Here is a 15,374-nt window from a genome sequence, read left to right as displayed (position 1 = left end):
CCAGAGGTACATAGTGTCTCGTTGCTCTCTCCCTTACTGACCTACAAGGTTGTGCTGTCATAAGTGCATTTGATTTTGTTTGAAACACTACAAAAGACTCCTATGATAACCATCAATGTATGTGATTGAAGATTTGCAGTCCTGCTTGATTTGTGTGGCTAGAAGAGTTCCCATGAAGGAGAGACCAGCTCTTCCCTCATCAGAAAGTTTCACTACTCGCCAAGATCTCCAAGGTAAATTTTCTCAGCAGAGAAGGGCAAAGAAATCATTCTAGAATACTTAGGTGTTTGTCAATGCAAAGAATGGTCTAGAAGCTGATGAAGAAGCTGAGCACAGCAGCTGCTGCTGGGGCAGAAGCTAGAGGTGGGGTGGTGGGGGGACACTTCTTCTCACCTTCTACCTTCCTGGTCCATGCACTTACGCTACCTATTCCTAAAGAAATCAATTTTTATCTTTTTAAGATTTAACTATTTCTCTAAAGAATAGATCAGTGTGTAGGTCAAATGCTCACTGTTGTTTACTAGGCAAGATCACGTCCCTGGACACTAGCACCATGCGGGCAGCCATGAAGCCAGGCTGGGAGGACCTGGTGAGGAGGTGCATCCAGAAGTTCCACGCACAGCACGAGGGGGAGTCTGTGTCTTACGCAAAGAGGCATCATCACGAAGGTAACGATCTCTCAGTGATACTTCTCTTGAAGTTCATCTTGCTGATGAGCACTCTCTCTGCAACAGTGATTCCTGAACCCACCCTGGGGGCTTAGATCTGGTGACTCTTGCCCAGGACTGTCGCCATCTGAAGGGGAATTGAATAGGAGGAACTGTAGGGTTAAGAGCGTGATGAAGGAAGTCAAATTGAAGATGATAACCTCTCACAAAGGCAGATGAAAGGGAATGAGATCATTTTCTTCAATGCTCTGGCTTTTAGACATGTAAGACGGTGCTCTCAGGTCCCCTCTAATAGCCAAAAAGAAAAAACCACCTGAATCATAAGGATACTGTGAAAATAAGAATGAAAGGAAATTTGCAAGAACAGGTGAATTCCTGGTAGAGGTGACAGTGGGATCCTGAGGCCCACTGCCGCCACCACCTTCCAGATGAAGTCTAAAAAGAGACGTCGCTTCTAGAAAGAGATGAAGTCACTTGTCTGGGGTCATACAGTTGGTTAATAGGACACCTGGAGCTCAGCCCACAATGTCAGAGTCGTCTTTCAGTAATAACAGCAGCTCTCTCTGAGCTCCTGGTCTCTGCCCTGGCATTGGCCCCCTTCCTGTGGGCCGCTTGATCCCCACGGTCCACCCAGGGACGTGGGTGTTTGCCTCCCACGCTGTCGATGGGGAACTGATGCAGGTGACACGGACCCAGGAGCCTTTGATTAGAAAGTGTGAGCCCTGGAGGGACCTGAGGGTCGTCCCGGCCATCGCTCCACCTCACTACTTCCACTGCTGTTCTGCAGCGTCACTTTTTCTCAGGTGCATTCTGGTCTTTTGCTAAATTGGCGAGAAGAAAGGAAAAAAACATCCTTTCTTTAGTGCTTATTAAGGACTCCATCGGGGAGGGAGATACTTTTCACTTCCACCCTTCTGACCCTTCTCTCGTGGGCCCCGCGTGTCCTGGTTGGGGCACTTGGTTACCAGCATGGATTCCATCAGAGCCACGCTGCCTTTGAGGTACGGGGCCCTGTGCTTTGTAACTGAGTTTGGCAAATTGTCTCCAAATTTGCAGAAAATTTTATAACTCAGTATTGAAAATGCAGTTTTAGTTTGTCATCTTCCATCTAAGGTGCATCCATGACTGTTGTTGCTGTTCACTTGCTAAGTCACGTCCGACTCAGATCTCACGAACAGCAGGACACTAGCCTGCCCTGTCCTGCACTATCTCCTGGAGTTTGCTCAGACTTTTGTCCGTTGAGTCAGTGATGCCATCCAGCCATCTCATCCTCTGTCGCCCCTTTCTCCTCCTGCCCTCAATCTTTCCCAGCATCAGGGTCTTTTCTAATGAGTCGGCTCTATGCATCAGGTGGCCAAAAAGTTTTGGAGCTTCAGCTTCAGCATCAGTCCTTCCAGTGAATATTCAGGACTGATTTCCTTTAGGATTGACTGGTTGAATCTCCTTGCAGTCCGAGGGACTCTCAAGAGTCTTCTCCAGCACCACAGTTTGAAACTCTGGCATTTATCAATAGTGTTTGTATGTTAAAAAGTTTATGCTTTTAAGATTGCTTATGAAAAAATACAAGTCATGGTAAATAACCTGTATTTTTTTTTCATCCTGTTTATCCTTTTTATCTTCTTCATCCACATTTCTTAGAAATAAGCACTAAATCCAACCATTTGTGTCTTCCAGCATTTTTCTTTAAGTGCGAAAGAAAAAGAGAAAATAAAGATGCCACATTTGACAGAAATAAATAACTTACCTGCCATTTCACTAGATCTGGTTTAAAATAAAAAAAAACAGTAACAAAGAATAAGAAATCCCCCAGCAACCGTGTTCAGGGTCCTTGGGCTCTGAGTAGCAATGCCCCATGTTTAATCCTGTGGCTTCCTGAACTCCTTACACAAGGGTTTACACATATGTACTAGGCACAGCGCTAGGTTTAAACAGAGGGGACCCACTGAAAGGAAACTCTACCATGTATAAAATGCATTTCATCCAAGTGTATGAAATAAGTTGGATTGCAGGTAATCATTAGTATTGAATAAAAATCTACCAGAAGACTTTGTTTACATGGAGGAGCTTCCTGAATGTGTTCAGGGGCTTGCTGACACAAATCTGCTCAGTGGAAGTTCTTGATGTAGACGAATGGTAATGGAAAATCTCAAAGGATCACTGCCAAGGTCGGATAAAATTCTGAAATTATAAGCCACTGGAAATACGAATCCTATTATAAAAATGGTATTCCTGCTGCCGTTGGCTGGCATACTGAGTATGGAAAGCCAGATGCGCATATGTACAGTAATTTGTTTCCAGTACTGCCACTTCAGAGGAATCATGCAACAGTTGGTAGCAGAAAGTGATACCTAAATACTCTGTGTCCCTACCTGGAACTGAGCAGGGGGTTTACCAGGGAAATTGCTCAAAGTGAAATTTTACCAACAAGTCTGAATCTTCATTGTATGTCAGTACCTGCTCGTGTGTGTGTGTGTGTGTGTGTGTGTGTGTTTCGGTAATTTCGTGGAATGATGAATGTACTTGGTCACTTTGGGACTGACTATTCCACCCACAAAATTTGTGCTGAGGATTATGTGGTAAAAAATGGCAGTCGTCTTAAAATGGTTTAGGAGGTAAGGTAACTAAACCATGTGGCTGAATCAAATGTTCTTTTTTTTAATATGCAGTATTTGACAGCTTTAAAATGCAGTTGTTTTAAAGATAAATATGAAATTTCGAGAGAAATTATTTTAGCTTAGTGTTATATTTTCTGCTGTAGTCCTGAAAATGGAAATAACTGATGTCATTATCCAGATGTTAAACCAATTCCGTGTCACTCAGAGTTGTGCTTTTATTATTTCCGTTTTCTATTTAGCCTTCTTTTTTCTCTGAAAAGATCCCTGTGGTTGTTTATGTTTTACTTCCTGTTGCCCTGACCACAGAAATAATATGTCTTACACACTGAGAAACAAAATTGGAGAATGGTACTATGATATAATGGATTAAATAGTTTGTAACTTCAAGATGAATATTCAGAGGCTATATTCAGTGTCATAAGTTTTACATAATATTTACTATTGTATTAAAGAGAAATTAAAGGCACATTGTACCCTTTAGAGGTAATCCTGTTTATAACACCATATTACTTCCTAACGTTTCAGACAAATCATTGCAAAACTTTTTTTGAGCTAATAAATTGTTTATACTCTATCTCACCATGATACTGAAGATTTTTAAAAGAATATGGTTGGGGAATCAAAACTTCATTTCGAGGGAAGAAATCCCAGTGTACTGAAATTATTGGCATCTTGAGAGGAAAATAAATATGCTTTTAAAAATGGATAATGGATAATGTTCTGTCATAAAGTATTACTTACAACTCTCTTCAGCCTGCTGGGAGGAAGATATTAAACTTAACCAAGTTGATTACTGTTATCATGTCTGGTCCCACCCCCGCCCCCAGTTTTGTTTCTAACCATGCATTCTGCTTCCTTGCTCGCCTGCAGTGCTGAGACAGGGATTGGCATTCAGTCAGATCTACCGTTTTTCCTTGTCTGACGGCACCCTTGTGGCCGCGCAAACGAAGAGCAAGCTCATCCGATCTCAGACTACTAACGAACCTCAGCTCGTGATATCTTTGCATGTGCTGCACAGGTAAGCCTCGTTCTGACACACCATCTCCCCCGCCCAGCTCAGGAGGCCAAGTTCTGAAAGCAGATTTTATCCCAGAGCTTGTCTGCTTGGGTAGACATTTCTGTTGACCAACCCCAGTCATGTAAATATAAATTGATTTGTTATTGGGACTTCCCTGGTGGTCCAGTGGTTTAAGACTTCCAGTGCAAGGGGTAGGGATAGTTCAGTCCCTGTTTAGGAAACTAAGATCCCCCATGCCTCATGGCTGAAAAACCAAAACGGAAGCGGAAATAATGTTGTAGCAAATCCAATAAAGACTTTTAAAATGGTTCACATCAACAAAAAAAGAAAGAGAAAAGTAAACTGTTGGCTAAAAGAAGACAACTTCTGACACTGAAATTCAAATTAAGGCTGCACTTTGAACTTTGGCCTTAAGACTAATACATTTTATTTTATTTATTTATTTATTTAATTTTCTTGGCCGAGCCATGCAGCTTGTGGGATCTTAGTTCCCTGACCAGGGATTGAACCTAGGCCCTCACCAGTGAATACTTGGGAGGCCTAACGACTGGACCACCAGGGAATTCCCAATACTAGAGAATTTTAAAACCTAACTAGAAGGACACAAGCTCACACTTACTGACTGCCTGTCACATCAGAGGAGGAAAATAGATCACTTCCCAGCAGTGACACATCCTGGGCAGGAATTCAGAATGACTTCTGCTCCCATGTGTTTAGATTTGAAACTTTCAAATATACATATACTTATAAAGGAGTATTTTAGATTGTTATTCTCAGCTTTAAATTAACCTTTTGCATTAGACTTTAAATTGAAAGGTAGTAAACATTTCCCCAAAAAATAAAAGTGAGGAAAATTGAATGTTGATTTTTAAAGTAAATATCATAAACCATCTTGTTTTAGAGCACAAATTTAGGGAAATGATTGCATTTCAAGTTATGTAAATATTTATGTGTGTGCTGTATAAAACTTTATGAGTTACTATCAGCAGATATAAAGTTGCTCTAGAGTTCCCTTTTATTACACTTCTCAATTATGTATTTTGTTATTTAGAAATTAAAATCAAGCGGCCCTGTTTGCCAACTCTTAATAAATCCGACCTCAAAACAATCTGAAAGTGATTACAGATGGGCCAGATTGCTCCCCCCTAACTGAAAGCTGATGTTTGATAATTTGTGAAACCTGTTTTGTTTGGATTTGTGAATGCATTTGGTAACTCACGAGTGACTGCCAAGCTGTAAATTAAAGCTCACAGGGCTTGGAAAATTGTCCAGCTTAGAAAGCTGCCCTGAGTGCAGGAGTGGAGTGGGGAAAGCTGCCCTGAGTGCAGGAGTGGAGTGGGGTGGCCTGCGAGTTAGGGACTAAGATCCCAGAGTAAGGGTGATCTGCAGCTCCTCGCATATGGTCTGAGAGGCGCTCACTTGGCCTTCTAGGGGAACCCAGGCAGGGGACTTGTTAGACAGGTAACCGAATTCCCAACACTTTGGGTAACTTTGTTGGCTCGAAAACTTGGAGAGTTTCGAATAGTTGTGGCGGGTTTTTTTTTTCCTCTTAAGGTTTACTATTCATCTTGAGCCAAGTAGCCCACATCAAGCTCCAGGCTCACAGATGGGTCTCTTGTTAGGAATTGTAATCTCTGGCAAATAATTGAAGACAGCTATGCTTGCTTGGGTCATTTCTTTCAGACAGTACAAGCTCCCAGTTATTCATGATAACATACCGGTTAATGAGCAAGGTATAGTATGTAACTGGAACCCTGCTAATGTCTTGTCTAGCAAATACGATGTCAACATGGTAGTAGTCAAATTTAAACACAAACTCCCTCTGTAAAACCACAGACGTCTTAATGAATGGACTGGAAAACATCCCTCTTGGTCCTAAATGCTGCATGTTCAATCTTGCCCATAATTGCAGATGGTTTCATCAAAGTATTATCTTTCTTTTCCTTCCATGTCATCCGTTCTTTTAAAGAAATGAAGCAATCTCATCTTTGAAAATTAATAACAACTTGCTCAGTATCTTCCCTTTCATCTTATATGTCTTTCCTCATCTTACAGAGAGCAGAATGTATGTGTAATGAATCCGGATCTGACTGGACAAGCGATGGGGAAGCCACTGAATCCAATTAGCTCTAGCAGCCCTGCCCACCCGGCCATGTGCAGTGGGAACCCTGGTCAGGATATGACCCTCAGTAGCAATATAAACTTCCCCATGAACGGCCCAAAAGAACAGATGGGCATGCCCATGGGCAGGTTCGGTGGTTCCGGGGGAATGAACCACGTGTCCAGCATGCAAGCAACCACTCCTCAGGGTAGTAACTATGCACTCAAAATGAACAGCCCCTCACAAAGCAGCCCAGGCCTGAATCCGGGACAGCCCAGCTCCATGCTCTCGCCAAGGCATCGCATGAGCCCCGGGGTGGCCGGAAGCCCTCGAATCCCTCCCAGTCAGTTCTCCCCCGCAGGAAGCTTGCATTCCCCCGTGGGAGTTTGCAGCAGCACAGGAAATAGCCATAGCTACACCAACAGTTCCCTCAACGCGCTGCAGGCCCTCAGCGAGGGGCACGGGGTCTCGTTGGGGTCATCGTTGGCCTCCCCAGACCTCAAAATGGGCAATCTGCAAAACTCCCCAGTGAATATGAATCCCCCCCAGCTCAGCAAGATGGGGAGCTTAGACTCCAAAGACTGTTTTGGACTTTACGGGGAGCCTCCAGAAGGGCCAGCTGGGCCAGCGGAGAGCAGCTGCCACCCTGGGGAGCAGAAGGATCCCAGCGAGGCTGGCCTGCCTCCAGCTGGGAGCAATGAGAGACCCGACGGGCAGAGCCGACTCCTCGACAACAAGGGGCAGACCAAACTCCTGCAGCTGCTGACCACCAAATCCGACCAGATAGAGCCCTCGCCGCTGCCCAGCTCTCTGTCAGACACCAACAAGGACTCCACAGGCAGCTTGCCCGGCCCCGGGTCGACGCATGGGACTTCGCTCAAGGAGAAGCATAAGATTTTGCACAGACTCCTGCAGGACAGCAGCTCCCCTGTGGACTTGGCAAAGCTGACAGCAGAAGCCACGGGCAAGGAGCTGAGCCAGGAGGCCAGCAGCACAGCTCCTGGGTCCGAGGCGACCATCAAGCAGGAGCCAGTGAGCCCCAAGAAGAAAGAGAATGCACTACTTCGCTATCTGCTCGATAAAGACGATACTAAAGATATCGGTTTACCAGAAATCACCCCCAAACTTGAGCGACTGGACAGTAAGACGGACCCTGCCAGCAACACGAAATTAATAGCTTTGAAAACTGAGAAGGAGGAGATGAGCTTCGAGCCCAGTGACCAGGTAAGGTTTGTTGAGTGTTCTCCCAAGGGTACTAATTCATAGCCATCAAGGATTTCTCCACAAGGGGCCTGCTGAGGCCTCAGGGGACCTGATGAAAATAAGCCTCCTCCTTGGTGGTTCTTGCTTTGAGACAGAGGTAATTCTCACTGAGGTCGTGAGTTCCAAACACTCTTGCCTAACAAAGAATGGAGTCGTTGTTCAGTCGCTAAAAGTCATGTCCAGTGCTTGAGACCCCACGGACTGCAGCACGCCAGGCTTCCCTGTCCTTCACTATCTCGCAGAGTTTGCTCAAACTCATGTCCATTGAGTCATGATGCCATCCAACCATCTCATCCTCTTCTGCCCCCTTCTCCTCCTGTCCTCAGTCTTTCCCAGCATCAGAGTCTTTCCAGTGAGTCAGCTCTTCCCATCAGGTGGCCAAAGTCTTGGAGCTTGAGCTTCAGCATCAGTCCTTCCAGTTAATATCTGGGGTTGATTTCCCTTAGGATTGACTGGTTTGATCTCCCTGCAGTCCAAGAGACTCTTCAAGAGTTCTCCAGCACCATAATTCAAAAGCATCAATTCTTTGGTGGTCCCTCTTTATGGCCCACCTCTCACATCTATACGTGACTACTGGAAAACCCATAGCTTTGACTATAGGGACCTTTGCTGGCAGAGAATAGAGCAGATGCTGACTTTTATTTTGTGAAGGGCCAAATGGTAATATTTCTTGCCACACACTCTGTAACACAGCTGTTCAGCTCTGCCACCGGAGGGCTACAAAAGCAATCCTAGATGCTAGGGGAACAAGTAAGCCTGCTGTGTTTCAGTCGAACTTTATCGACAGGCACTGATGCTTGAATTTTACACAATTTTCATGTGTCACAAGATATTCTTCTTTTGAAGTTTTTTTCAATTATTAATAACTGTCAATCCCTTCTTAGCTCATGGGCCATACAGAAACAGGTAGCTTTTCACACACAGGGCAGCTGGGCTTTACCAACCCCTGGTATCAGAAGACATCTCACTTGGAAACAATCACTTCCTCGAAAGTGGGTTGGGTCAGAGTAGACTTTAGTAAATGATTTCTTACTTACCTTTCTCTCTTTTTAAGATCAGAGTCTGGCTGGTTTTCAAACTTAATGAAAGTCATTCTGCCTCTCTTTATTCTCAGCCAGGACTTATGCTTGATGCTGAAGAATTTCTTAGGCCATCAGTAAAAACTTATTTAAGGGGAAATAAAGAGGAGAGGAGAGGTAGAATTGGCCTGGGTCTTGGTATAATTGAGCCACCAAATATCAAACATAAGTGCAAAACTGAAATAATAGGTGGTGCTATCTGTTGTTCTTACTTGAAAAATGAATTCCCTGAAAAAAAAAAAATCCAGGATAGCTAAAATAATATTCGAAGTCATCCTTGATGACATGCTGAGGTAGTGACATCACAGGGAAAACGCCAACAGTCTAATATTTTTGTTTATGTTAAAAAAATGAGCCATTACTGACAATAATGGCTGGGCATAAGGGGCTTTCTGGGGAATCAGCAACTGGCTGGGTTCACGATGTCAGGAGCACTGCCTTCAGTCGTGGTGGGTGCGAAGTGAAGAAGCTGCCCGAACCTCTTGACTTAAAGTGGTTCACTGACTTGGCCTTGGAACTTGTTTTGCAAGTGGACACTTTAGGTGTCGCTGTTTCAGGTGTGCACGGGAAGAGGAGAGGTTAGCACCCCTGACCACCCGGGGACCTCCTAGGTGGAGGCTGAGCCTGGGGGCGGCGCTAGGGTGGAGAGGCCTGATGGGCCCCGGCACGGGGCTGGGGCCACACATCCTCTGACAGCCGGGCTCCTTCTGCGTCCTGAGCACAAGCTTTCTGTCCATCTTCCACTCTGATGTCTGGCCCACTACCACCATTCTGTGAGGGCTTTGTGCCATTCAGGAGGGAAACAGCGTCATGGTATAAACACCTTTGGTGATGAATCCTTAAACTTAGCTGTTGGTGCAGAGCTCTCAACACCGGCTACTCTGTGATGCTGTGAGATCATTACATGGGGACTCAGCAGAAACTTAATAACCATATCTTGAATACAGTGTCGTGTAAAACCACACTGACAGCTGCAGACGTTTTAATCTTTTGAGGTTTACTAGATTAGAATACACAGGGCTAGTGGCAGTTCAGAGTGGCAGGCACAGATACTGTCACTCAGGCTTCTTGACACACGCTAGAGGGCAAGATGGTGACTCACGAGGTCCACCTTGGCTTAGTGGCTAAGTGGTTGGTCCCTCCCTCCCGGAACAGTTTATTTCTATCCCTAGACTGAGGCCCTAGGGACTTAAAGGGTATGGAAAGGGGGGCGCTGTTTGGCATTTTTATATTTAGCTATGTGATTACATTAGCTTCATACAAGAAACTAACAAAGGAGAAGGTTTTTTTAAGTCCTTGAGTCACTTGCAGTTTCTAATTGGTATTTATAAGAACGTTTTTAAAATCAAAACTGTCTCACTTTGGGAATTTAAAGCACAGAGTATTATCTGCACAAATCTGTCATTTTGAATGGACACATACAGGCATACACACAGACGTACACACAGTATTTTTTTCTTAATGAAACCCAGTTCCTGGTTTTACCTTCTATCCATTCCCATTTAAAACTCCACCCCAAAAATACTGCTTCAGAGCAATTTTAACATCAAAAACGTTGCAGCTTGAAAAGAAAGGTTACCACAGGAAGTATGCATTACCTAAATTTAGATCAAAGTTAGAATGACTGACTTTAAGGGAAAAAAAAGAAACAGGGATTCTTTCACTCCCCTCCCTCCTTCACTTTTCCCAAATACAGATTGATTCTATCTCCCGTTGACTTCTAGGCACATTTTATCTAAGACTTTTCTTTCATTTCAAGGGAACACAACACATTTTTATTTAGTAAGATAAACTGCTAGCGAGCCTGAACTGCACAGTTAACTTTCTTGTTATTTTGACTCAGAAAAGAACTATTATCGAGTGTGTGTTTAACCTATCACTAACTTATTAAGGGCAGGAAGTACTTCAATGGCGCTGTTATACTGAAAATAGCATTCTTCACTGGGTAGAGTATTTAAACAACGTTTGTTTCTACAGTGTTTCATAACCAACAGGAAACAATGACAGAGAAATTTCCAATATGTTCACTGACTTAAGTTATATACTTATTTACACAAGGGAGCATGTGTAAAGGATACTAACTAAATGGTACTCTTAGGCTTTCTTAATGCTTCTGGGCCACTTATGATGAGGGTTTAGAAATAGTCTGTAGAGAATTTCTTCTTGCTATTTGGCTCCATTAGAAGAGCAAACCATGTTTTAAACTGGTAGTGGCCTGAAAATTTCCCTCCAAACATGGTAGAACTGTGTTACCATTTTTTAAAGCAATTTTCTCTTAGGCAAACGTAAAATTACTAGTTTTTAAAAAATTTTTTGAAACATTGTTTTGTAGTTTATTTGAATACACGTCATTAAAATACATATGTTCTTTCTATTTCCTTCAGGGAACAAATTGATTTGACACATGAAAAATTCATAAAACCAGGAAAATGAAAAATTACAGAAATCAAGTCCAATTTTCATTTTGTAGAACTTTTACAAAAATCTTTCTGACTCATTTTCTGCCTGAAATAGTTTAAACCAGCTCTTCAAATTGATGTGGCTAATTTGAGCGTTCGAAGAGATGCCTAAGCAAAACTTTGAAGTATCTTGGCAAAGCGTTTTAAAGGAAGGCATTAATCTTTTTGTCTTGTGAAGAAATCATGCCTAAGAAAGGAACTAGAAGAACTTTTGATGAGAATTAAAGCTTACAAAAACTTGAGGGAAGAAATGTTTGATCAGAAACTTAGCGTGATCAAATCTACCCCTTCTAGAACTTCCATGACTGCAGAAGAAAATGCCTATAGATGTCAAAGTTTATTGCTAGGCAGCCCAAGGCATATAGATACTCTCCTTGAAGAAGAAAATTTCTTGAAGTAAATTTAAAACAGATTAATTTAAATGTGTACTCCAAAAATAGAGAAGAAATAAACATAGGCAAAGCAATATTAACTCTAGTAGGGAAATTTTCATAATGCATTTTTCTAATGGTGAGCTGAATAAAAATTAGCAGATTATTTGAAATAAAGAACCAAAAACTTGGTTGAAACCATCCAAATGTATTTTAATGTGTGTGTGTGTGGAGAAAGAGATTAATTTTAGCCTTATTTTCAACTCATTATATATATTAAACCCAAGAGTAAATCACAATGAAAAACCACAAGTCCTGTCATTAGAACTCTTTGAAACTATGATAGTTATTTTTCTATTCAAGATGGTTTTAAGTGTCATTTTATCTGAGTGAAAAGAGTAAAGGTAAAAGAGAAAGGTAGGAGTCTAGATCCAGACTATCAATCAGTATTGTAAAAGCTTTCTTTTACACACATCTGGGATTGGGAGCAAATATAAGGGCATTCATTGAGGAAATTAATATACTGTATTTTTATCATCATTTGTATAAATCTGTATTGAGTGTTTCTCATTCAAGGCATCTGCAAAGATTTCTCAAGAAATTACTTATTACTTCTAATGACCCACCCTCTCACTGCGCCACCCACAATTTTAAAATACTCCACACAGATCAGACTGTAGTAGGGAAACTCTCTAATAAACTTCAGTTTATTAGAACCTCTTTCTTACGTCCATAGCTATTTTCAAGACCAACTATAAGGATATTTGTCAATTTTTATAAAACTTTTTTTCTGAGAAATTATAGGAACTTTGTGAGAAAATTGAGTTGATTCTGGGAAGTTTTTTAATTACAGGTTTAAATGGCTGAGGGAACCGTGTTGGCTGAGTGTCCATTGCCGTGTTCCGGGCACTGTCCTCAGAGGGCGTTAGATGTTGATACTGTACTCCTGTTTGTACCTTACATGTTCAGCAAAACATGATAAAGATGGCTTTCCAACAGAGTCACTTTACACATACATTTAACTTTCACAGAATTGTCCATACAGATTCAGGAAAAAAAAGAATAGGTATCTATTAAATGCTTAAGTTGTGTGAGCAGTTTTGCCCACCATTCAACAGACTTGACTCTGTTTTGGTTTGGTTTGGTTTGGTTTGGTTTTGGTTCCCTTGAAGCGCCGACGGTGTGAAAATGCAGCTACAGGCTTTTCCAGCGCAGAATGGTTCCCTCGTGGACTTCAGCAGTTCGGAGTAAAGCCAGAGAGGCAGTGTGCGCTGTCACTCGCTGGCCGTGTTGCCCGTGGGTGGGGGACATACAGTACGCTTCCTTCCTGAGCAGCTCTGAGGATCACTTTGTCTGTGTCTGCCCATACTATAGCATTCTAACTTTAGAACCTAACCCTTACCTAAGATGGAGCTCTCCCAAATTTGATCCCTGCCTCTTTTGTAAGAAACAGATGGCCAAACTAACTAGAAAATGGTCTTATAATTGCTCTAACAGTACATTAGAAATTTCCTGGAAAATGGATCACCAAGTTCTTGCTAAGCTAGTTGACTCTGAAACAAAGAGTCCAATAAAATATCACTTCATTGTATCCTTTCTTACTTGAGAAATTGTGTCCAGTAAAAAGACTTCCTAGATAGATATTACATTTGCCATAAATTGCAAAAAACTTAGTCCAGCTTCTCGTGTGTAGAATAAAACTATAAGCCATTCCGCTTTAAGTAAATTATATCATTTGAATTGCTAGTGTTAGACAAAAGGGTTAGTCATGGTCAAGGATTGAAAGTCCATCAGTGACTTTGGGGAAGTTACCTAACTTGTGTTTTTCCACCTACACATCAGGAAAATCATTCTTACCACTCTCTCCACTAGGAAATAATCTTGGGGTTTAACTTAGCCATTTTCTTGCATGGTTGGCACCATCGGATTTTAAATACTTGGCACCCAGATAGGTTCTACTTGAAAGAACATAAATTCAGTTGAGGTCTCGGGAAGAAAAGCACTAGCTGTGAAATAGGGGTGCTGCATACCATATTATTTTAATGTTGATAATTGAAATTATTTCAGGAAAGGGAAAAGTCATAAGAAACATGTTTGTAGCTTCTGTAAAGTCAAATTAATAGATGCAGTGATTGGAAATGACCTCCTGCCTCCCTGCATTTGTCCCCTAAGCTGATGAGGACTGAGAAAACCAGTGTCATTTGAAACTGAAAGTGTAAGCAGTAAAAAAAAAAATAACACCACTCAAATGGAAAAGACGGGGCTGAGCGGTTCAGGGCTACTTCAAGCTCATTGTGCATTTTACCTCTTGCTCTTAAAAAAAAAAAAAGAAAAAGGAAAGAAAAACAAAGTTCTAAAGGGAAATGACCATTTACTAAATACTGATTTCGTGTAAACTTGGATCATACTTTCCACCCGTTTTTTGTTGTTGTTATTTCTTCAAGCGAGTTAACCACTAAACCTGGGCCTAGACTGTAAATCCTAGTACACACGTGGTTAATTAGAAATACTCATACTCATGATTAATTGAATTATTAGCATAAAATAAAGGGGAATTTATAAATTGCCATTGAATCCCAGTGCTGAAAGAGAGCTTTCTTTCTAATTCAGTCTTCTCTTTTTACCAAGGAGGAAATTAAGGGGCAGGAGATTAAATTATTTGTCCTTTGTCAGTTTAATTTTTTTGTTGTTGTTGTTAAAGATGATCAATAAACAGTGAGGCCCAAGGTTCGCATGTGTCCGCATCTCATTTGGCTCTGGTTCCTTGTACCCTTTAGGCTGCAATTGCGCATGGGCCTGCGGCGCCCACTCTTAGTGTAGGACTGGATAAACTCTTCTGTTTGTTAACTGCAGCCTGGCAGTGAGCTGGACAACTTGGAGGAGATTTTGGATGATTTGCAGAATAGTCAATTACCGCAGCTTTTCCCGGACACGCGGCCAGGCGCCCCTGCTGGATCAGTTGACAAGCAAGCCATCATCAATGACCTCATGCAACTCACGGCTGAAAGCAGTCCCGTGACACCTGTCGGAGCCCAGAAAACAGCAATGCGAATCCCACAGAGCAGTGAGTATGGGGTGTTGACGGTTATGCCAAGAAATTCCCATGTAATCACCATCAGAAACAGGGATTACTGAAATCTGATGCAAACAGCTTAGTCACTTCACAGTTTCTATGGTCAAATAGCACCATCTACTGTCCCAGCCCTTCAAAACAGTAGTCAGAGTGGATTCTAGTCAACGTGGCCTTTCTGCAGGCGCTTGTGGTTGATAGAGTCAGCACAGAGTGAGACTGGCCTGCGTAGATAAAAGTTCTTTGGATGATTGTCATACTTCGCTTCATGTCGGTTACTGCCTTCAGAAATGGAGTTTAAAATAGATTTTATGTGTTTTAATACATGACTAAACACTTAGAAAGTTATGTTTTTAGGAATAATACACTCACTCATAAAAATTTCTTAACCAGAATTGTAAATCTTTATACATGAAAGGGCTATACACATTAAAAATATCTTGTCCTATCTCTTTGGAATCCTCATATAAATATCAGTTTTACATGGAAATTTATCATAGAAATGATTTCTAAATGCATCTTAACTTGTGTGATATAAAGCTAGAAGACCTTAGACTATTTTATAAGATACAGTCTGTATCGCTTTTTCTTTTTTTCCATCCTTCACAGCTTGCAGGATCTCAGTTTCCCAACCAGAGGTTGAATCCTGGCCATAGCAGTGAAAGCCCCTTTCCTAAACACCAGGCCACCAGGGAATTCCCTTTTATTTTATGTTTTTGTAGGTTTAAGA

The 15,374-nt window shown here is 41.9% G+C and overlaps 1 protein-coding gene across 8 annotated transcripts in view; it reads left to right on the top strand.

Moving 5' to 3' along the window:
- The window catches only part of NCOA2 (nuclear receptor coactivator 2), a 285,118-nt gene that overhangs the window by 234,942 nt on the left and 34,802 nt on the right, over positions 1-15,374 (top strand). For all 8 annotated transcript variants that reach the window (XM_070802655.1, XM_070802649.1, XM_070802653.1 and 5 more), the window contains 5 exons: positions 132-233; positions 525-668; positions 4,154-4,301; positions 6,357-7,626; positions 14,428-14,638. In XM_070802655.1, coding sequence (XP_070658756.1) covers positions 132-233; positions 525-668; positions 4,154-4,301; positions 6,357-7,626; positions 14,428-14,638 — 1,875 coding nt within the window. The remainder of the gene's footprint in view (positions 1-131; positions 234-524; positions 669-4,153; positions 4,302-6,356; positions 7,627-14,427; positions 14,639-15,374) is intronic.

This window comes from Bos indicus, chromosome 14 (assembly GCF_029378745.1).
Source record: "Bos indicus isolate NIAB-ARS_2022 breed Sahiwal x Tharparkar chromosome 14, NIAB-ARS_B.indTharparkar_mat_pri_1.0, whole genome shotgun sequence".
Classification (NCBI taxonomy): Eukaryota; Metazoa; Chordata; class Mammalia; order Artiodactyla; family Bovidae; genus Bos; species Bos indicus.
This window is presented reverse-complemented; position numbering and strand designations above follow the sequence as displayed.